The following is a 23,978-nucleotide window of genomic DNA, read 5'->3' as shown; positions in this document are numbered from 1 at the left end:
CAAATAAAGGAACTGAGGTTAAACAATTTCCACGAGTTCACATAGAAGTAGCTAGCTCAGAATTCAAACCTCTATGACTCTATAGCACATACAGGAATCTTCTGGTGGGATAAATTACCTTTTTTTCTCCTTTGTCTTTTCCTTATGGATAAGCCTTGGAGTTTGGGGTCTCCTTCAGCTCCAAATAACTAACTGGAGCTAGAGTGAGGCCAAGGGGAATGATGATGATGATAATGATGATGATAATGGCTAACATAAATTAAGATCTTACTAGGCACTGTTCTAGGCACATTGTATTAATTATGTCAATCCTCAAAGTAGCTCTATGAGGTAGATACTTTTATTATCCTTATTTAAAAACAAGACCAGGGACTTCTCTGACAGTCCAGTGGTTAAAACTCTGTGCTTCCAATGCAGTGGGTGTAGTTCACTCTCTGGTCAGGGAACTAAGATCCCATATGCTGTGTGGCATGATGAAGAAAATATTAAAATGGAAAATTAAATAAAATGAGACTAAGTGACTCACCAAAAGTCACATAGCTAGTGAGAAGCAGAAACAAAATTTAACAGAGGCAGTCTGTCTGCAAAACTCTTCCTCTTAATTATTGGAAACTTGACCAATCAAAAAGGTAAAGAAATTGTAAATAGACTTGTTATTATATGAGTACCTACCCAACTCATGCATCTTATTTGAAAATACATCGAACCTATAGCTTCTGCTGAAGGACTGGATCTAAGTAGGTGTTTTATATCACAAAACTCTCTTCTTGGCTCTGATGATTGACCCAAGGATGGATAACTTCCTCAAGAGAGAGTGACCCTCTCCATTGCCTGGAAATAGTCAAGGAGGTTTCCTCTCTTGGACACTGTGAGTTGGGGTGTGGAGTCAGATGTTGGTGAGTCTTTGAGCTATGTATAAACAGAGGAAAACCAGATCTTTCTAAGGAAAATCTTTCCAAGTAGGGAGAACAACAAGGGCAAAGGCCCTGGGACAGAAACACATTTGGCGTGTTAAAGTAGCAGGAAGACCAGGGTGGCTGGAGTGAAGTGGGTAAAGAAGAAAGTGGAAGGAAGAAAGGACAGAGGAGTTGGGAGTAAACCAGGTATAGCTTGCAGACATGATAGTGATCTTGGATTTTATTCAAAGTATGATGAGAAGCCATTAGAGGGTTTGGTTAGGGAGAGATAATCTGAAGCATATTTGAAAAGCATGATGAGGTTGCTTGTGAGAGAGGGCAACAGGCAGGAAGGCCAGGGGTCTCCAAACGGAGAAAATGTCTGACACTCTTCTAGAATGCCTCCTAGACCAAGATCGCTGGAGGAGACATTTGTCACCTGAGTGCCTATGCATGACCCTGAGTATATTCCTGACCACAATAAGACCAATGCGCACATAAAACTTCGATGTTCCTTCCAAGCATCACCACACCAGTGTAAGAGCCTCCTCTGGTCCACTAAGAGCCAGTGTTACCAAAGGAAAAAAATCCATTGCAGTTCCAATCTGAGTAACCTTTAACCTCAGAGATGTTCTCGCAGCTAGAGCTCCATCTAGCTTCCAAACTTTCGATTCCTAGCGAGGCTAGGCGCTTCCTGACTACCAGCCTCAAGTTTGGGACCCAAGTAACAGTACACAGTAACAGCATAGATCACAAGTCCCTTGAAAGTCTATGACCTGACAGATAGGTTAGTACTTCTAATTCCCAAGGAGCTATGAAATGGTCAAAGAGACCGAAAAGTTTGACCGAGAATGGAGAGTTCGGTCCACACGCTTTGCCCATTTCTGGTCGGTCCCCAAAGGAGACACTGGGTGCCTCTTGGCATTGGCAGGTCGGTATAAACCCCCGACAGGTTTTTGCCATAAGCCGTATGAGGTCACCGCGGAACCGCAGAGCAGGGCTCCTCACTTGCTTCACGCAGGGTGTGTCATTCATTCACACAAGCACGCCGTAGAGTTAGTAAAGTACAGCAGAAAACGCGTTCGCTAGGAGAACAAAGAACTAGAGCTCCAAGCATCCTTACCTTGTCCTGAAGAATCTCGGACGAGCTCCCAAGATGAAAGGTTGCTGCTGGGCCACAGAAAAACCGCCGGGATTCTTGGCCTCTGGAGGAGAAGAATTTAATCTTGGGCCAGAGACGAGGCTGGATCGCTCAGAGCTTTGGTGTGATACAGTTTTATTAAAGTATAAAGGAGATAGAGAAAGCTTTTGACATAGGCATCAGAAGGGGGCAGAAAGAGTACCCCCCTGCTAGTCTTCAGCTGGATGTTATATAGTCACTAGCAGTTTGTTAATGTAAGAAAGGAATGTCTTAAACTCAGAATGGCACCAGACCCCTCATCCATAAGATGTATTTTTGAATAATCTGGGCACCGGACATTCCGGGTCATAAAACGATTGACTTGAATTTTGCAGAAAGGCAGATCATGCAAATAGTTTCATTTACATAGATTAGGGGAACAATGTCTGAGTATAACATACTGGTTTGCCAAGTAGGTTCTGAGCCATTAGGCGGAAGACAGCGTTTGAGGTAAATGCACAGTACATTAACATAGCTTAAGACAAACATTTCCATAAGAAAAATGCATTGGTTAACTCAAAGTTTGAGAATAGTTAACTTTAGGTGAAACCAGGTGTCATGGCAACACAGTATTTTAAGAGAAACCTCTTTTAAATTTGTATAGAGAAGGGAAAAAATATCGCTAGTTTGTTTCCTCCTGCCGCTTAAGAGAGAGAGAAAATGTCTGACACTTGCAGCCTATTTCCTCTGTTTGGAGATCCCTGGCCTTCCTGCCTATTGCCCTCTCTCACTTGGATGGAAAACAGATGATGGTGCACAAAAATGGAAGTAGGGGGAGGAGTTACAAGCATCTTGCATAGATCCAGGTGAGAGATTAAGGTGTTTTTGACCACATTGTTGTGGAGGTGATGTGAAATGATCTAATTCAAGATTGAGCCAATGGGATTTATTCTTGGATTGGATGTTGCACATGAGAGAAAGAGAGGAGTAACGGATGATTCCAAAGTTTTTGGTCTGAGCAACTGGGTAAAATGTAGCCTACTTACTGAAAAGAATAGGAGGTGGGGAGGGGAGAGCCTATATTCACTTTTGGACATGCTAAATTTGAGATACATGTTATTCTTCCAAATGGGTGATTGGATGTAGGACTGGAATTTAGAACTGGAGATCTGTAAATCTTATTTCCTCAATTCTGAGGTACACATTTTACATGTATTAATATCTCTGAAATCAGGATGCATCCTGTTATCACTAGATGTCGGACGAATGGAAATTGTGATTCAGTTATGATTTCTTCTTTGACACTGAAGAAGGAATTCATGGGGCCTGGACTCCATCTTAGGCCTGTTCGTGTTGATCATGTTTGGCCACCTCTCTAACGGACTTTGAACTTTGTGCTTAGTGCCTGTGGAAACGACAATAGAAGGATAAGACGCCCTCCGGACAGGGGAATCTTGAAGATTGTATCCAGGTTACTCATCACCTAAGAGAAAACATACACTAATCCCTAATCCCCCTACCTCCGGACAGGTCATAAATTTTTTCTGTCACCTCAGGCTTATTGATAATTGATTGTTTGAACACATAACACATAAACGATGGGGTTATTGTGATTGTATTTACCTTTCCTTTGTTTATGTAAGTCACAAGGAAATTGGGGTGGTGGGTTCAGACACGCACACATGGGGTATAAAAGATTTTCACAAATGCTGGTCGGGGTCCTTGGCTAAGAGGAGACTCTGCCTTGGGCCCGCCGGTGTAATAAACTGCACTTCACTATCTGCATCGTCCTTCTGAGTGAGCTTGTTTCCCGGAACGCGTGGCTATAACATTTGGTGCGTTGGCCAGGAAACTCCTCACTTTGAGGAGACAGGTCTCATTTGAGGCCACCCCGAGGCTTTGTAGCTTGAATCTCCTAGAAGGGGGAAGGCGCCTCGCCCCTCTGGAAGAACTCGGCCTTTCAACACCCGGTTTCTTCGCTTTGGCAGGTAGTGAAAGGCAACAAGGGAACTGAGCACTCAAGTAGGGAGGAACCCACCCGGTAGGGTGGAAGAGGGGGCCTGATCACCCCCCTGGGAGGGACCAAAAGGGAGACACATAGAAAACTGGTTTAGGTTGGCGACAATAGCTACTCGGCACTCAGCTCAATGGCCGTGCCAGGGATAAAGAAAGGGAACTTAGGGTTTAAGAAAGCCAGTTAGGAGATGTGTCCACGCCGTCTTAGGGAACGTGCCGAACAGTCGCCACAAGGTTTTAAGAAGAAGATATTAAATTCCGTGTGCTCGTATTCTGCCCTCCCCCAGGAGGTACCCATCTGCTGTGTGACCCATCATCTCCCCTACCAGTGGAAACAGGTAGATTGGCTTCTCGGGAAGGCCCTGGGATAAGAAAATCCAAAGGTAAGAAAATGGGAGAAAGCGGATCTAAGGCCACTGTTTTGGAAAATATGATTAAAAATTTTTAAAAAGGGTTTGATGGAGACTATGGGGAAAAAATGACAGCCGGCCGGCTCCGTACCCTTTGTGAAGTCGAATGGCCTTCCATGGGAGTTGGCTGGCTACCAGAGGGAACTATGGACTTAAATCTCATAAAGGCAGTCTATGCTATAGTTACGGGAAAGCCCAGGCACCCCGATCAGTTCCCGTACATAGACTCTTGGCTGGGAATAGCCCAAGACCCCCCCAAATGGGTCCGTTTTTTTTGCTCATGGCGGGGAAGGAAAAATCTTAATGGCCCAAAAAGTAACCAAGGACGAGGAGGAAATTTTACAAGACCCTGAAAGAGATGAACTTCCCCCACCGCCGTATTGGATGATGGTCCCGCCAACTAGTATCACCGCGGCCGCTGGAGGCCCAACCGGAGGAACCAGCCCGAGACCGGTAAGCCTCCCAGACTCCTCAGCGGTCCCAACAACTCCACAGGTTGTAGAGCTACCCACTCGGCAGGCTCCAGCCTCAGCTGGAGGGACAATGAGCCCACCGGACTCTAAGCAAAGCCATGAATATAAAATGAAAGTTACACACCGCCTACCGGCCTCAGAGCTCCGGAATGGTAGAATGAACTAACCAGACACTAAAGGAGACACTTTCTAAATGGATTATAAAAACTGACTGTTTCTGGGTAGATTTACTTCCCATGGCCTTGCTCAAACTCAAGATGACCCCACGGTCCCACGGCTACTCTCCCTATGAAATTGTGTATGGGAGGCCTCCTCCCATAATAAGACAAGTAACAACTGATATACTCCAGGTAAGCGGAGACGGGATATCACAGCAAATGTAACAACTAGGTAAGGTAATTAATCAAGTAACTAAGTTTGTGCAAAAAAGAATACCGTTCCCCTTGGGGGAGCAGATGCATGAGTTTATACCAGGGGACCAGGTATGGGTGAAAGACTGAAAACATGACTCACTGGCTCCCCGATGGAAAGGTCCTTACACTGTTGTTTTAACCACCCCTACCACAGTTAAAGTTGCAGGCATTGCTCCTTGGATCCATCACACCAGAGTGAAGAAGGCATACCACGCTGACTCAGAAGACGCCGAATAGACCACCCAAAAGGACCCCACTGACCCACGGGAAACCAAGATCATACTGAAGAAGAAGAAAAAAAACGAGGTCCCAGATGAGCCCTCTCTAGGATGGAGCTGGGTAAACGACTCCTGCTACTCGGCCTCACCAACACAGTTCTGAACCTGACCACTATTCCTGCACAAGACAACGTCTTCATCTCATGGGCACATTCCTACGCAGACTTCCACAACTCCTCTGACTGTTGCGTATGTGGGGCTATGCCCCTGTCAGTTATGAATGGACTCCCCTGGTGGGTGTCGCCACTTCGTTATGGAAACTTTATACCACTGTGCTCCTTCTTGGAACAACAAAAGGGAACTTTCCTTTCTCTCACCAATCATAATCTTTCTTTGCTCTCCTGGTGTAAAAAAAAGCCATCAATGGGCCAGGGACATGGGGTTACATTTAATATGAACACTAATCTTACAGAGGTAACAAGAGCTTATACCTCATATATTAAAAATAAAAAAGAAAAGGGCTCCCTTACAAAAGGGAGACAGGCCTCCCCGCTACCAAGTCTGGGATGAATATTTCTGGATGACTCCTGGAAAAGGACAGTTGATTGCTCCCGCTACTATTTGCTGGAAACAAAAAGAACACAAAGTTAGATTTGGAGACCACCACTTAGACCCCCCAAAATTAAAATATATGGGTTATTTGTCTCCTGAACAATGTAAACAAATCATAGAAGTTACCTATCAGCCCAATCAGTCAGTTCAGTGGCCCGGTTCCAACTGAAAATATAATCCTGGAATCTGTTGGGTAGCCCCCAACGGGACCCAGTGGCTCTGTGGGCTTAACTTATGGCCATGGTTACCAGTTGGCTGGGTAGGGCGCTGCACACTGGGATTTGCTTTCGCTCATGGCAATATTAAGCCTAGCCTACACCAACCTCCAGTAAACCTGCCCTATCTGCATGCAAGATGGACAAGATCTGTGTTTCAATGGTATGACTATCTTGCTGCCTTGTTTGTACCCTCTGTAGAGACAACGGATATCATGATTAAGGTAGAGGCCTTAACTAATTTCACTAAACAGGCCCTCTTAGACAATACAAAAGCCATTCAAGCCTTAAACGAAGAACAAATTCAAATGAGGAAGGCAATAATTCAAAATAAGATGGCATTAGACATACTCACAACAGCCCAGGGAGGGACTTGCACCATAATTAAAGTCAAATGTGGGGTATACATTCCTGACCTGTCTAAAAATGTATCTACTGCCTTAGAAGATATGCAAAATCAAATAAAAGCCATGTCCGATGAAAATATTCCGTTTTGGACTTTGGTCCTGTCCTGGGTAAAGGGAGACTGGTGGAAAACTATTGTTACTGTTGTCATAATAGTTCTAATCATACTGCTTTGTGGACCCTGCTTCTTACAATGTCTTGTGAACTTTGTAACCCAGAGGTTGATAGCATTCTATCATGTGGGTGGCCAGAGGGCTAAAGTACAATATATCTCAATGAATGATGCTCATTACGAAAACTAGGAGCATCAAGAGGGGGGGATGAAGAAGGAATTCATGGGGCCTGGACTGCATCTTAGGCCTGTTCGTGCTGATCATGTTCGGCCACCTCTCTAATGGACTCTGAACTCTGTGCTTAGTGCCTGTGGAAACAATAGAAGGATAAGACGCCCTCCGGACAGGGGAATCTTGAAGATTGTATCCAGGTTACTCATCACCTAAGAGAAAACATACACTAATCCTTAATCCCCCTACCTCCGGACAGGTCATAAATTTTTTCTGTCACCTCAGGCTTATTGATAATTGATTGTTTGAACACATAACACATAAATGATGGGGTTATTGTGATTGTATTTACCTTTCCTTTGTTTATGTAAGTCACAAGGAAATTGGGGTGGTGGGTTCAGACACGCACACATGGGGTATAAAAGATTTTCACAAATGCTGGTCGGGGTCCTTGGCTAAGAGGAGACTCTGCCTTGGGCCCGCCGGTGTAATAAACTGCACTTCACTATCTGCATCGTCTTTCTGAGTGAGCTTGTTTCCCGGAACGCGTGGCTATAACAACACCTTTTACTAAAATCAAGAAAATAATGACATCAAGGCATATTAGATTTGATGAAAGATGTCAAACTTGGGAGTTATTAGCATATTGAAAGCCACAGGATTAGACGATATTACCCAGGGAATAAGTGTTCATAAAGAAAAGAGATGAGGAATAAGCTTGGGTCATTCCAATATAGAAAGGTCAGGAAAATAAGGAGCCTGATGAAGAATTTCCAGTCATGTAGGAAGAAACATGGGTAAATGTGAAGAACAAATTTCAATAATGAAGATGCGAGCAACGGTGAACTTCCTGCTGCTGCTGTGGCTGCTAAGTTGCTTCAGTCGTGTCTGACTCTGTGCGACCCCATAGACAGCAGCCCACCAGGCTCCCCCGTCCCTGGGATTCTCCAGGCAAGAACACTGGAGTGGGTTGCCATTTGCTTCTCCAATGCATGAAAGTGAAAAGTGAAAGTGAAGTCGCTCAGTCATGTCTGACTCTTAGCGACCCCATGGACTGCAGGCCACCAGGTTCCCCCGTCCCTGGGATTCTCCAGGCAAGAACACTGGAGTGGGGTGCCATTGCCTTCTCCGATGAACTTACTGGGAGCTCACAAATGGTGAGGATTGATGACTGATATGAGATTTGGCCAAGTGAAGGTCATTGGTAACCTCTCCAAGAGTGTCCTGGTAAATGGTGGGAACAAAGCCTGACTGGTAGTGGTCAAGTGAGAATGCGATGGAGAAATAAAGGTAGAAAGTAGAGATCACTTGAAAAAAAATTGCTATACAAAAAGTGAGAGAGAAATGAGGAAGTTTCTGAAGGGACATGTAGAGTTCAAAGGAAGGTCTTTAAAGCTAGAATCCAGGCATATTTATAAGTTGATAGAACAGATATAGCAGAAAGGGAAGGATGGAGGGGAGGGGAGGCAAGGACTAACCCCTGAATGGAGTCATTGACAGCTGAGGACATGGATCCAGAGCCCTAGCAGAGGGATTGTCTAGCTATAAGACATGGGAAGCTTTATCCACAGTAACAGAAGAAAGAAAGAAACTACAGACAGAAATTATGATGGTGATTTTCATGGCAAGAAGTTTCACCAGTTAGAGTGCTTCTGACTGACTGCAATAATATCTGGTTGTTAATTTTTTCTACCCTTAGTAAGTCTTGGGGTGAGTGGGCTCAAGATTGGTGAGTGGTACATGTACGTCTTCTAGGGTCGCCTACCATCCCTCCTCTCTGCTACCCCAGCTGGCTGGTTTTTCATTCTTTCATTTTTGGCTGCACTGCATCTTCTTTGCTGTTTGCAGGCTTTCTCTAGTTGTGGCAAGTAAGGGCTGTTCTTCATTGTGGTGCATGAGCTTCTCATCTGGTGGCTTCTCTTGTTGTGGGGCACAGGTTCCAGGTACATGGGCTTCATTAGTTGTGGCATGTGGGCTCAGGAGCTGTGGCACATGGGCTTAGTTGCTCCAAGGCATGTGGAATCTTCCCAGATCAGGGATTGAACCCATGTGCCCTGCATTGGCAGACAGGTTCTTATTCCCCATGCCACCAGGGAAGTCCTATCTGGCTTTTCATCCTCAGTCCTGTTGTATTCTGGGTACCAGGAACACCAGGAGAATGGAAAGAACTACTGAGTAGATACTCAGTAGTGTACCTCAGGAATTCAGCCACATTCCAAGTGAGTGGAGCAGAGTCATCCAGTGCTGAGGTTTGCCAGGGAAGTACAGTGGAGAAGGGTGCAAGTGGTTAGAGATTATGGGCAAGTGATATTCTGGGCTGCAAAATCTAACTTGGCAAAAAAGAAAAGTGAGAATGTGACTCAGGACTCCTAAAGGGGTTGAAGATTGTTGGCATAGTTACTAGAGGAAGTGAACTAGAAAGACAAGATGTGGTGATCAAAGAGTCAGAGGCCCACAATTGTGATCTTCAAGGAGATTTGGTGAATGGAACTGATCAGGGTGGTTAATGGCTCAGGTGGAGCAGGAAGAAAGGGAGGTCCTGAGGAACTGAGAGGTTAGGGAACTGGATGAGTGATTCCTGTTCTTCAGCGAACATGAGAGGTGATGAAAAGGAGTGTGGATTATTGCAATCAGAAGCAGATGATAGCATAGTCTTATAGTAAGGGCTTCCCTTTTAGCTCAGTTTGTAAAGAATCCACCTGCAATGCAGGAAACCCTGGTTTGATTCCTGAGTGGGGAAGATCCCCTGGAGAAGGGATAGGCTACCCACTCCAGTATTCTTGGGCTTTCCTTGTGGCTCAGCTGGTAAAGAATCTGCCTGCAATGCAGGAGACCTGGGTTTGATCCTTGGGTTGGGAAGATCCCTTGGAGAAGGAAAAGGCTACCCACTCCAGTATTCTGGCCTGGAGAATTCCACGGACTGTATAGTCCATGGGGTCGCAGAGAGTTGGACACTGCTGAGCAACTTTCACTTTCAAAGAAATTTGGGTTTTTGTTTTGTTTTCTTAAGTGAAGCAGAAGGAAAAACGGTTTAAAAGTGACAGGAACAACTTCATGCCCTAAGATGTATATATGTGGGAGAATAAAAAGTGACTGATTTTTTTCACAGGGGACAACAAATTTTTCATTAGAATAGTAACATGAGGAGAATATTAAAAAATCAATTGAAGATGTTGTGGATGATAGTCTAAAAATTCAAAAGGGTTTAGGTGGGGGAAACAGATGAGAAGTAGGAACCTAAATAACATTAGGGATAATCAAAGCTTTAAGTTTATTCAACTTACTATTTGTTGCTGTTGTTGCTTGTGCTTTTGGTGTCATTGCCTAAGAAATCATTGCTAAATTCAGTGTCATGAAGGTGAAGCTTTCTCCCATGTGTTTTTCTAAGAGTTTTATACGTTTAGTTCTTATTCTTCAGTTCAGTCGCTCAGTCGTGTCCGACTCTTTGCGACCCCATGAATTGCAGCACGCCAGGCCTCTCTGTCCATCTTCACCATCCAACTCTCACATTCATACATGACACTGGAAAAACCATAGCCTTGACTAGACGGACTTTTGTTGGCAAAGTCATGTCTCTGCTTTTAAATATGCTATCTAGGTTGGCCATAACCTTCCTTCCAAGGAGTAAGCGTCTTTTAATTTCATGGCTGCAGTCACCATCAGCAGTGATTCTGGAGCCCAAAAAAATAAAGTCTGACACTGTTTCCACTGTTTCCCCATCTATTTCCCATGAAGTGATGGGACCAGATGCCATGATCTTAGTTTTCTGAATGTTGAGCTTTAAGCCAACTTTTTCACTCTCCTCTTTCACCTTCATCAAGAGGCTCTTTAGTTCTTCTTCACTTTCTGCCATAAGGGTGGTGTCATCCGCATATCTGAGGTTATTGATATTTCTCCCGGCAACCTTGATTCCAGCTTGTGTTTCTTCCAGCCCAGCGTTTCTCATGATGTATTCTGCATATAAGTTAAATAAGCAGGGTGACAATATACAGCCTTGACGTACTCCTTTTCCTCTTTGGAACCAGTCTGTTGTTCCATGTCCAGTTCTAACTGTTGCTTCCTGACCTGCATACAGGTTTCTCAAGAGACAGGGCAGATGGTCTGGTATTCCCATCTCTTTCAGAATTTTCCACAGTTTATTGTGATCCACACAGTCAAAGGCGTTGGCATAGTCAATAAAGCAGAAATAGATGTTTTTCTGGAACTCTCTTGCTTTTTCAATGATCCAGAGGATGTTGGCAATTTGATCTCTGGTTCCTTTGCCTTTTCTAAAACCAGCTTGAACATCTGGAAGTTCACGGTTCACGTATTGCTGGAGCCTGGCTTGGAGAATTTTGAGCATTACTTTACTAGCATGTGAGATGAGTGCAATTGTGTGGTAGTTTGAGCATTCTTTGGCATTGCCTTTCTTTGGGATTGGAACGAAGACTGACCTCTTCCAGTCCTGTGGCCACTGCTGAGTTTTCCAAGTTTGCTGGCATATTGAGTGCAGCACTTTCACAGCATCACCTTTGAGGATTTGAAATAGCTCAACTGGAATTCCATCACCTCCACTAGCTTTGTTCGTAGGGATGCTTTCTAAGGCCCACTTGACTTCACATTCCAGGATGTCTGGCTCTAGGTGAATGATCACACCATCGTGATTATCTGGGTCGTGAAGATCTTTTTTGTACAGTTCTTCTGTGTATTCTTGCCACCTCTTCTTAATATCTTCTGCTTCTGTTAGGTCCATACCATTTCTGTCCTTTATTGAGCGTATCTTTTAGATTTGATTAATGAGTTAATTTTTATATATGGTATATATAAGGCAAGGGTACAACTTCATTCTTTTGCATGTGGATATCCAGTTTTTCCAGAATCATTTATTGAAAAGGCTATCCTTTCATTATTGAATAATCTTGTCAGAAGTCAATTGACCAGATATATGAATGTTTATTCTAGATTCTGTATTTTAATCCATTGATGTATATTTTTATCCTTTTGGAAGTATCAAAGTTTTGTTTACTATAGTTTTGTAGTAGGTTTTCATATCAGAAGGTGTGAGTCCTCTACCTTTGTTCTTTTACTTTTGGCTTGCATGCAGGTTTTCATAAGTGTTCATTATCAGGTTGAGTTCTCTTTCTAGTTTGCTAAGTTTTTATAATGAGATGTTGGATTTTGTCAAAAGCATTTTTTTTTTTTTTTTTTTTTGCTGTTGAGATCATCTCATGGTGAATTACACTTAGATTTGGATGGTAAATCAATCTTTAATTCTTAGGATAAACTCGACTTAGTTAAGCTGTGTTATTCTTTCTGTATGTTGGTGGAATCCATTTGCAAAAAGTTGTCTAAAATTTTTTGCATCTGGTAATATGTTTGCATATTGGTCTTTTAAGTTTTCTTGTAATTCCTTTTTCTGGTTTTGTTATTAGGATAATGTTAGGCTTATATAATGAAAATGTTTACTACTGTTCAATTTTTTGGAAGAGCTTGTGTTACTTCTTTATTAAATATTTAGTAGAATCAGAATCCACCAATGAAACAATTTGGTCCTGGAGGTTTCTTTTTTGGAAGGTTTTTTAACTGTTAATTTAATAGGTATAGTCCTATTCAGGTTATCTATTTCTTTTTGAGTGTGTATAGTAGTGCACAACTTTCATGGAATTAACCCATTTCATATAAATTGTCAAATTTGTATGTATACAATTGTTTCAGGTAGAGGGAACCACTTTTCAAAAGTTCATTTTACTCCACGTTGCTTTTATGAAAAGACCTATATTACTGCCCGTTTTCGCTAACCAAAAGAAATCCCAAAGAGAATTTTTGCTTTTATGTAAAAGAGGCAGAGTGAAAATAGCGTTCAGCATTTGTTTTGCTTGTGAGTTGCTACAAAGGTAGACTGCACCCCAAGCAGCATATGGCACTATGGAGTTCCTTCCCTGGGAACTAAATTCAGCATCTCAGCATCAAGGCACTGTAACTTCAGATTGCGTCTGTGAGTATCTGAGCTTTGCGGTGTAGTCTCAGTAGCTGTAGCCCATCAGGCTTCTCTGTCCATGGGATTTTCCCCGCAAGAATACTGGGGTGGGTTGCCATTTCCTCCTCCAGGGTATCTTCCCGATCCAGAAATTGAAACTGCGTTTCCTGCTGTACAGTAAAGTGACTGAGTCATACATATATATGCACACGTTTTCACATTCTTTTCTATTATGGTTTATCACATGGCCTGTATCTTTTAATGATTTGTAGTTAATTACATTATGATCTGAGAACATACTTTACATAAATTTGTTTTGCACTTCTTAAGACAGTTTTTCCGCTACTGGTTGTGGAACTAAAAGCTCACTTCCTTTTCCCATTCCCTTGCCATCAGCTGCTCCACGTATTCTGCCCAGGGTTTCAGCAGCATTCAGTGCGACAAGCAGGAAGAGGCTCTTGCAGACCCCAATCAGTCTCATTTTTAGCCCCAGCGCCCGTGCAGGCCGCACGTTCCTGTACCAGTCCGGTGTCCTAGACGTCAACCACACTGGATGGCTTTCTGAGAGCGCATGCGTGTGTGCGGGCATACGGCGGAAATCCCGCCTCTCGGCGTCTTCGGTTGGCCCTGACCGCAGAGGGGTGAGCTTAAGGAAGAAGACGAGCAGGGTAGAAAGAAACTGGAGAATCGGGAGGAGGGGCTAGGAGGTTCCTCTTTCCCATTGGCTGGGCCCGCGGAGACGGCTCAATGCAATTGGCTGAGCAGCGTGGGCCTTAGCCCCGCGTCGACCCGCCCCTCCGGCCGCAAGAGACGCCGGGATTGCGAGCACCGGCGGAGCTAGTGGCGGCTGGTCTGTGTTAGCACGCGCCGGAGCTCGGCGGCTGGGGGCCTGTGCCGTACGGTCTTCGTACTCCGGGTGGCGGGGGTGCGGCGAGGGCGGCCGGCCGCTGGGGCAGTGCGGGCCGGGGCCGGGCCAAGCCGGGCCACGGCGGGCGTTGGCACAGCTGCTGGGCCCGGGCCTGCGCTGACCGCCTTCGGCGTGCGTCTCAGGCTGTCTTTTTATTTCCAAGTGATTATTGTTTTGGATTTTTCTGCAGACGTGAATTTTGATTAATTTATTTCGCGCACCAGTTGCTGATCTGAGGTAAAGCGGATAATGCATGCTGGTGTCGTTTGTCGTGGAGACGTGGGGTTCCTGCAGTTGGTGTGTTAACCTTTTGGATTTAAGGGAAGGAAATGACATTGTGATTTGGTCTCTGTGACCGTCCATTCTCAAGGTCTCGCCCATGTAGTATAGACGCGGGCGAACCCCGTCTGTGAGACTCTTACCTGGACTCGAATTAGGCTTTTTCCTCCCTCCGTCTGTCTTTCTCCCTCCTCCTCTCACGCCCCTCTCCCCAGCGCTCCTCCTCTCCTTTTCTGTTCTTTTTGCTGCATTAAACCTTGCGGGAGGGACTTTGTAAAATCTGAAGAGGTTTAGGTCTTCAACATTTCTGTTTTACTTGCAGGTTTTAAAAAAATTTTTAGTGGGGTATAATTGATTTATGGTGGTGTTTTGTGTTAGTGTCAGGTGTACACAAAGTGAATCAGTTAGGCATATACACATATGCAATCCTTTTTTTAGATTCTTTTCCCATACAGGCCATTACAGTATTGAGTAGAGTTCCTTGTGCTTTACAGTAGGTCCTTATTAATTATCTATTTTATATGTACTACTCAATCCCAATCTCCCGATTTATCACCCTTGGCCCTTCATAAGTTTATTTTCTACACCTATAACTCTATTTCCGTTCTGTAGATAAGTTCATTTGTAGCTTTTTTTAAGATTACACATATAAGTGATATATGATATTTGTCTTCCTCTGACTTCACTCAGTATCAGAATCTCTAGGTCCATCTATGTTGCTGCAAATGGCATTGTTTTGTTCTTTTTTATGGCTGAGTAATATTCCTTGCTTGCAGGTTTCACGACTGGGAGGAAATCAGGGGAAAGATGCCTTCTGATTCTTTTTGTTTGGCTGCTCAGGCTCGACTTGACTCCAAATGGTTGAAAACAGATATACAGGTGGGATTTTGACAACCTTTTTTCTCTTGTGTTCTTACCTACATAGTTACATTTCTGGTTAACCTTTTCTTAAGGTTATATAAGGGCATGCAGATCTGATCTTGCCATATTAGAGAAGCAGGTTTATTTTCTATAACTCAAAATTATTTTTTATTCTTTTCATAGAGTGTGTGTAGCTACAATTTTAATTAGTTATTTATAAATGCAAGAAACTTGAGATAAAGTTACACAGAAATTTTTTTTTTTAAAGGGGTCTGTATCATTCTTAGCCATACCTTGGTGACAGTGATACTTTTTGAGATGTTCAGTTAATTATGTGGGTGAGAAGTGACATACAGTAATTTATTGTGTCCTGCAGAAAGTCAGCTCATTTTTATGGGATTCTGTGTTTGTGTTTCTGGAGAGACAAGTTCAGTTGAGCTGTTTGTTTTTATTTGTCACTATTCTTAAGAGGAGTGCTTAGATTTTTGTATCAAGAACATGTGAAAACAAAATGTTAACTATAGATTTTCTAATGTTATTTTTTTAAGATAATTGCAAACTTGCTCAGAAATTATCAATAAACAGTAACAGTAACGTTTCTGTAGTCTATTTTTTATCCCATTAGTTTTGTTTGCAAATGGAAAAACTGCTTTTGTAACTTGCTATTACCCTCAGAAATTGCTGAAATAATTTTGTAGTGTATTTGTGTTCTTTCCCTCTTCCCTGAGGTTAACTACTTTAAGTATTTCTCAAGTAATCTTAACCTTGTTTAAATACAGTCTTATGACCTATATGATGCAAGTCATGTATTCTGTAAGCAGTTGATCTTGGACACTTGAAGTGAAGCATTATTGCCCCTCTTAAGTTTCTTTTATATTTATTTATTTATCTGACTGCCCTGGGTCTTGGTTGTGGTGTGTGGGACTTTTAGTTGTGGCACGTTAACTCTTCACTTCCAGCATGTCGGGTCGAGTTCTCTGATCAGGGATCAAACTGGGGCCCCCTGCATTGGGAGTGCGGAGTCTTAGACACTGGACCCCCAAGGAAGACTCTAAATTTTTAAGTGTTGAGTATTAGTTGGTGGCAGAGCTAAATGTTAAGAACTGTGTTGTGGATAATGGAATTGTTATTAATGGCATAATCTTAGATAAGAAAATCAAGAAGAATTGGGTTAAGAATTGGCATAGTAGTAACTGTTTTTTCCCCAGCAGGGTTGTGGGAGGTGAGAGATGAATAGTTTTTTATTTATGACATCCAGACAAACTGACTTTAAGAATTGTCTTTATATAAAACTTAATTGAAGTAAAGAACTTTACCTCATGAAGTTTCTTTTTTGTTAGCAATCATAATCGAATAACTGCTTAATATGAATTTTAGCGTCTTGATCTAAAATGAGTTTTAATGTTGAGTTGAGTGCCTATGATGAGTCAGGCAAATGTTAAAAAAAAATGGCATTTATACCTTCAAGTGCTTACCATTTTACTTTTGATTTATTTAGTGTAATATAAAGTGTTTGGTGCTTCTTAGATGTTTGAGTACTATACAAAAGTCTTCCAAACTCCTGGGAATAAGTGACAAGACTTAGGTTTTGGATTGTGCATCAGAGGCAAAATGTGGTATGGTTATTGAAGCTGTGAGAAAAATGTGAAAATAGTGTGAAAAAAGTGATTGCTGACCTTGGTTTTATACAATTTTTCCAGTGTTGCTTATTAATTGTGAGGAATGAATGTTGTTTTACCCTAAGGAATTTGAAAAGACCCCGATGCTGGGAAAGATTGAGGACAGGAGGAGAAGGGGACGACAGAGGATGAGATGGTTGGATGGCGTCACTGACTCAATGGACATGGGTTTGGGTGGACTCTGGGAGTTGGTGACAGACAGGGAGGCCTGGCGTGGTTTATGGGGTCACAAAGAGTCAGACATGACTGAGTGACTGAACTGAACTAAACTAAAGGAATAACTTAGACGTAGTTTACTCTTTGGAATCCTTCCTGAAAACAAATGCTGTGGATGCAGGCCTTATGCTGATAGGTTTTACCCTTATCTTGTTGGGGATGTCTCTTCCACCTGGAGTGAGAAGTGTCCCATTCCTTAGGTAGGGTTTTTATATTGGGAACAGGATTGATACCAGGTTAGTGAATAGTATGTGGGGTAGAAACATGTTTCTTAGTCATAAGGTTTAGCAAATATATTTTCTGTGGCTATTTTTATTTGAAATGCCCTTGAGGTTTTTAGTGTTTTTTTTAAAGGAAAAGTTTTTGGAGACTGAAAAATTTTGATATGTATATATTATGGAGGATATAGACACTAATGCTAGACTTTCTCCATCAGAGATATTTAGATGCCTCAAGCCCTGGGGCCTTGCAACCAGTTGCCTCTAATGGAGTGCCCATTATGTGGCAGGCATGTATCTGGTTTTTACACATATAATGCTTCTTGTTTCTTCAGTTCTTTTTTCTGATTGTTGTGTGGAGTTCTGTTATTTGTCATATTTTCCTTCACAATTCTCTTGAGGAAGCAAGAAAAGCTCAGAAGTGTTTGTTACATTTGTTATATATTCACTGCCGTTACCATTTTTATATTTACAGTAAAATCCTGTCTGTTGTGATTGATAGTTTTTTTGGTGAACCAGAAAGTCAGTTAAGGGAAAGAACTGTAAAAATAGTACATAATCCCTTAAAAACATTTTATTTTTGGAAGATATATGCATACTTGCTAGTCTTGATGTAAGGTTAAGGGTGTGTCTTGGAGCATAGGGTCAGGAATGGTATTATCCTGCTCTTTTTTGCATAAACTGTACTCACATGAATCTCTTCCAGTTTCTATTTTTGGGTTCTTTGAAGTGAAACATGAAATTAGATATGTGTGAAGCAATTTTTAAAACTTTTTATTTTGAAATATTAATAGACTCACAGAAAGTTGCAAATGAAGTAGGGAGGTCACTGTATCCTCTTCTCCCAGATTTCCTCAGTGTTACAGTCTTAGGTAACTTTAGTGCAGTGTTAAAACCAGGAAACTGACATTGGTGTAATGTGTGCCTAGTTCTGTGCCATTTTATCATATGTGTCTATTTATGTAACCATTAAAATTGAGATCCAGAAGTGTTCCAGCACTACAAATATCTCCCTCCTGCTGTCCCTTTGTATTCGCACTTAACTTCCTCTACCATCTCTGACCCCTGGCAAGCACTAATTTGTTCTCCATCTCCATAATTTTGTCATTTTGAGAATGTCATGTGGTATGTGACCTTGTGAAATTAGCTTTGTTCATTCGATATAATGCTTTTGAGGCCCATCAAAGTTGTTAAGTATATCAATAATTCAACTCACATTAAAATTTTCTTCTAATCATCAATTTAAAATGATTCAGCATAAAAATTAGCTTTCAAAATTAAACTCGTCACTTTATGCTTGGAAATACCAGTAGATTAAAAAATGTAAACATAAACATCTTGGTAAATTCTAATCTCAGGTTTTCAGTTGACAGATGATATGTAGAAATAAAAGAATGTTGTAGGGGCTTCCCTGATGCTCTAGTGGTTAAGACTGTGCTTCCAGTGCAGAGGTCATGGTTCGATCCCTGGTTGGGGAACTAAGATCTCACATGCCATATGGCTTGGCCAAATTAAAAAAAGAATGTTGTAAATACAAGGTATTTGCTTGATTGAAAGGTAACTTACTTGATTTTCATGATGACTTTTTGTATTTACTTTTCGTTTCTGTAGAATTGGTAGCATTGCTCATTTTTTTATTCGTGAGTTTGGTTGTTTGTATCTTTTCTGTATTTTGGATATATTTTGTCAGATTTATATATATAATTAGTCTTTTTTTAAAAAACTAACTTGTAGCTTTGGGTCTTGGAAAAGACTAATAATAGTTATAAAGGAAGGAAAATGAGTTTATTATAAGACTTGACAGCAAGCCTTTATGTAGAAGAAAGCTTGAGTAACATATTTAAGGCACCCAAGAAAAGAAAATGTGAGCCAAGGATTTTATGGTCCAGCAAAACTATTTTTCAGGTAAAAAAGGACACAAACTCATTAATGAGCCAGGAGCTCAGAAAATATTGTTTACATAAGTCCTTCCTGAGGAAGTGAATAGAGACTAAAGATGTTTAGATGACTGAATGACTATAGATTAACATGAAGACGAGTGGTTGGTGTCAAACCTATAGTTATGGACAGAACCCAGAGTAAATGAGTTTTATAAAGGAAGGAACATAGCATGTAACAGTTGTGTGCTTAGACATAGTGGATTAGACAAACTGTTCCGCAGTGTCTAATCTAGTTAATCCTGTGCATTGAAGTTTTTACTTTAGATCCTCTGTTTTTCGTCTCTAGAGGTTCCATTCCAGTCCTGATTTCTGTCTTCCATTTTACTTGTCATCATGTTCATATTTTCCTCTGTCAGTATATGAAACATCTCTATAGTGGAGCTTTTAACATTCTTGTCTGCTAATTCCATCACCCCTATTGTTTCTGTATTTATTTAGATTGATTGATTTCATCATTTCTGTTGATTTGTTGCTCTGGTTATAGGATATGTTTGCATGCTTGTTAATTTTTTTATTGAATGTTCAGTTCAGTCGCTCAGTCGTGTCCGACTCTCTGCGACCCCATGAATTGCAGCACGCCAGGCCTCTCTGTCCATCACCAACTCCCGGAGTCTACCCAAGCCCATGTTCATCGAGTCGGTGATGCCATCCAGCCATCTCATCCTCTGTCGTCCCCTTCTCCTCCCGCCCCCAATCCTACCCAGCATTAGGGTCTTTTCCAATGAGTCAACCCTTCGCATGAGGTGGCCAAAGTATTGGAGCTTCAGCTTCAACATCAGACCTTCCAATGAACACCCAGGATTGATCTCTTTTAGGATGGATTGATTGGATATCCTTGCAGTCCAAGAAACTCTCAAGAGTCTTCTCCAACACCACAGTTCAAAAGCATCAATTCTGCGGTGCTCAGCTTTCTTCACCCTCCAACTCGCACATCCATACATGACCACTGGAAAAACCATAGTCTTGACTAGACGGACCTTTGTTGGCAAAGTAATGTCTCTGCTTTTAAACATGCTATCTAGGTTGGCCATAACCTTCCTTCCAAGTAGTAAGCGTCTTTTAATTTCATGTAGTACTTTGTAAATAAATATGTTATTCTGTGCTAGATTTTGTTTGTTCTCTTGAAGAGCTGTAGTTTTGTCTAACATGCTTGTAAATTACTTGGAATTGATTTGGTCTTTTCAGAGACTGAGCCTAAGGTTTGTTTGGGCTGATTTAGCACAGCCTTTAATCTTGGGCTAATTTATCTGCCTCATTAAGGCAATGTCCTTCTTAGGACTCTGTCTAACACTGGTGTGTTGGGAGGTCTTTCTGTTCTGGTTGGTGGAAACAGGCTTTTCCTAGACTGTGAATATTGTTTGGGGTTCTGACTGCTCTTTTTTAGTGCTGCTTTGCCTATTCTTGGTAGTGTTCTCAACCCATACCCAGATCAGTACCCAGCTAGAGTCTCAAGGGGTCTCCTCTGTCCAGCTCCAGAGATCATTCTCTCTGCAGCCAACTTCCTCTCCGATATTCTTGTCATTTTGACCTGCTTACGGGCAATCTGCTCCTCCTTTCAGCAAGACTTCTGGGTTCCATTTGGGTTCCTCTTTCCTGTGCTACAGTCTGGAAGCTGCTTTTAGGCATTAAGCTTGGGCTCTTACTTCATTGTTGCCCTTCACAGGAATCACAGATCACACTGGATCTTTTGCCCAGTGTTGGAAAACAGTTGTTTGATATATTCGGTCTGGCTTTCTACCAGAGATGTAATTACTAACGAAGTTAATTCTTCACAGATGGGAGAACAGGCCTTCCCAATTGGATCTCATTTACTGACATGTTAATTTTAGATTTGTATTTTTTGTTTCAGAGTTTCCACATTTTTGTATGACTGCATTTTATTGAGGTATAATTATATTTAGTAAAATGCATCTACTTTAAAGACTTAACTTATGTTTTGACAAGTCTGGTTCCTGGTTGCTGTGCACATGCTTTCCCTAGGTGCAGCGAGCAGGGGCTGCTCTTTGTCGTAGTGCATGGGCTTCTCGTTTTGGTGCCTTCACTTGTTGCAGAGCACAGGCTCCAGTCGTGTGGGCTCAGTAGTTGTGGTACATGGGCTTAGTTGCTTCGTGGTACATGGGATCTTCCCTGAGCAGGGATCAAACTGATTGAACCCATGTCCCATGCGTTGGCAGGTAGATTCTTAACCACTGGACCACCAGGAAAACCCTAAAATATATCTGTTGTAATGTTTAGTTTGAAGTGTTTTGGCAGTTTGCTTAACTGCCACATTAGGGACTTTTCTGTAGTTTCCAGTTCTCTGTTGAAATTATTAACATGATCTTTTAATTGCTTAGACACATCAAACCTTGTGCAACCTTTTTTGATTCCTCCACTGCATCTTCCTTTCCCTCTGGATTGATACCCCAGCATGCCTGTGGGCCACCCTTCTATTCCTGGTCTTAGATGTAATGTCACAACAGGGCATAGGTTTTGGCTTCCCAGCCACCTGCCATGGAGCTGTAGGTGACAAAGTCTGGAAAGTGGGGGAGAGCAGAAGCTCATTTTCCATGAGGTGAACATTCACCAGTTGGTAAAGAGAGGTAAGGGAACTGGCTATTTTAATCTCCCCCTCCCCGCTTTTTTCCCCTCTTTGGATGGTTCTGTGGTTTCTTTTTGCAAACTTTGGTGAAGAGCCCCACTGCCTAGTGAATGTGCCTGCAGCACATCTTGGAGTGGGAACTAATGCAGTAAAACAGAAGTCAGCAAACTTTTTCTGTAAAGGCCCAGATTGTAAATATTTCTGTGGGTCATATGTTGTCTGTAACAACTGCTCACCTCTGCTGTTGTCATGTGAAAGTAGCTACAGTTAGTACGTAAAACAAGTGTGTAGTGGTAGGCCCCAGAAACTTTGTGGATACTGAAATTTGAATGTCATAATTTTCATGTGTCATGAAATATATTTTTCTTCTCTTGATTATTTCAACCATTGAGACATGTAAAAGCCACTCTTAGCTTGAGGGCTAAGAATCATAAAATCAAATTGTGGGCCAGATTTGGCTTCTGAGCTGGGCCTTAATTTGCTGACTTCTGTAGTAACTTGCTACGTCCCCTCACTGCCCTGGGCTGGTACCTTCCAGGGAAAGTGTCACTGCTTTAGTCCATTATTTAGGCTTTCCTTTTTAGGACAAAGTCTGTGTCTGTGTTTCTGTTTTCTGGATATACTCTTGATTTGTTTATGCTGACTTCCATTTTTATTTATTTTTTTTTCACTTTTTTAGTTATGTAGTCTTATCTTACCCATTATTATTTTTGAGTTCTAGGTATTGTATGTGAAAAATTGTTGTGGTCATTTGAGGCCATGGATAATGATCTTTTCCCCAGAGAGAATCTGTCAAGCTAGTAACACTAGTGACTCCAGGTTACTGCAGAGCAATATGGAGCTGTGATGATTCAGAGCTGGGCCTCCTGCCAGTCTGCTTGCACTTTACCTGTGCATCTGTGTATGTGGCCCTTGGAGGTTCTGTTCAAGGTATGGCATGTTTACCAGGCTTCTCCCCTGTGAGGACCAGGGCTCCATCCTTTCTCAGCAGCTCCACTGAGCTCTGCTTGGTCTCAGCTCTGCTTGCAGAATTGGCAGGTGCCTAGGGAGGTAGTCTTCAGCCCCTTGGGCTATTCTTCTCTCCTGGGTCTTAGGTTTGTTCTTCCTTGCTGCCTGAATATCTTCAAACAGATGTACTTTATGTTTCCTTGTGACTTTTCTGGAATTTGTTTCTTTCTAGAATTGTTGTTCTTAAATTTTTTTGGAATTGATAGGTTATCCTGTGTTCAACAGGTGTTTAGAAGGTAGTTTTCTGCAAGGCTAAGAAAAAAGCTAGATATCTTTATAGTCATCTGCAAATATTTGAACAGATCACATTTCAGAAATATTTTAAAGATAGAAAAAATAAATATCTAAACTATAAGTTAATCAAAATGCCATTTATATCATTGGGCACATTCTATTTTGAATTATATTGCATAATTGCACAGTTCTGAAGTGATCATGTTAATAGATACCTTAAAGGACCTCTTGCCCGATTCTGTTTGGTTTTCAACTATTGTAGCCCCTCCAGTGGCTCCCCCAGGCCTCCTTACTGCACCTGTTGGTTCATGTTGATGAGGAGAAAACAAGCTGGAGAGTTTGGCCTCTTCCCCCAAACTCTGATGACCTTGGTGATCTTGGTCAGGTAATTGAACTGCTCAGTTTTAGTTACTATCCCTCAAAACTGGCCCTACTACTACCCTCTGCCTTGTTGGCTTCTTTTCAGGATGAAAATGCCTTTACCTGTTATGTCATTTTAGAGGTATGAGGTAAGAATGTAAGAGCAAATTGGTAAAGGGTCCTCAGAATGAATAATACTAATTAGAGGTATCTGGATACTGTATGAAAAAAGTTAGAATTTAAGAACTGTATTGTTACCCATTGGGGATGTTTTTGTAAATTAGCTGCTAATAAGGTCAGGATATTTTTTTAAATTTATTTTTGGTTGTGCTGGAGCTTCTTTGCTGCTCGGGCTTTTCTCTAGTGTGGCAAGTGGGATCTGCTCTCTGGTTGGGGTGTGTGGGCATCTCGTTGTGGTGGCTTCTCTTGTTTCGGAGCACAGGCTGCCAATGCACTCAGGAGTTGCTGCTTCTGGGCTCTAGAGCACAGGCTCAGGAGTTGTGGTGCATGGGCTTAGCTGCTCTGCATGATGTAGGGTCTTCCTGGATCAGGGATTAAACCCATGTCTCCTGTATAAGAATTCTTTACCACTGAGCCAACAGGGAAGCCCTGAAGCAAGCTATTTATAGACTATTGTACAAATACTCTTGAACTGACACATTTAAGTGAATTGTATT

General features: G+C 42.0%; 1 protein-coding gene across 2 annotated transcripts in view; it reads left to right on the top strand.

The window, feature by feature from the left end:
* Nucleotides 1-13,827: 13,827 nt before the first annotated feature.
* HERC2 (HECT and RLD domain containing E3 ubiquitin protein ligase 2) overlaps nucleotides 13,828-23,978 on the top strand; it is a 249,136-nt gene continuing 238,985 nt past the window's right edge. The window contains exons 1-3 of one of the 2 annotated variants that reach the window (XM_081583082.1): nucleotides 13,828-13,868; nucleotides 14,116-14,162; nucleotides 14,981-15,083. In XM_081583082.1, coding sequence (XP_081439208.1) covers nucleotides 15,012-15,083 — 72 coding nt within the window. In that variant the 5' untranslated portion in view covers nucleotides 13,828-13,868; nucleotides 14,116-14,162; nucleotides 14,981-15,011. Of the gene's footprint in view, nucleotides 14,163-14,980; nucleotides 15,084-23,978 lie in introns of both variants that reach the window. The other variant, XM_081583083.1, reaches the window with a different exon arrangement.

This window comes from Giraffa tippelskirchi, chromosome 3 (genome assembly GCF_054371585.1).
Source record: "Giraffa tippelskirchi isolate mGirTip1 chromosome 3, T2T-mGirTip1v1.2.pri, whole genome shotgun sequence".
Lineage (NCBI taxonomy): Eukaryota > Metazoa > Chordata > Mammalia > Artiodactyla > Giraffidae > Giraffa > Giraffa tippelskirchi.
The sequence above is the reverse complement of the archived record's forward strand: the minus strand, read 5'-3'. Positions and strand labels throughout refer to the sequence as shown.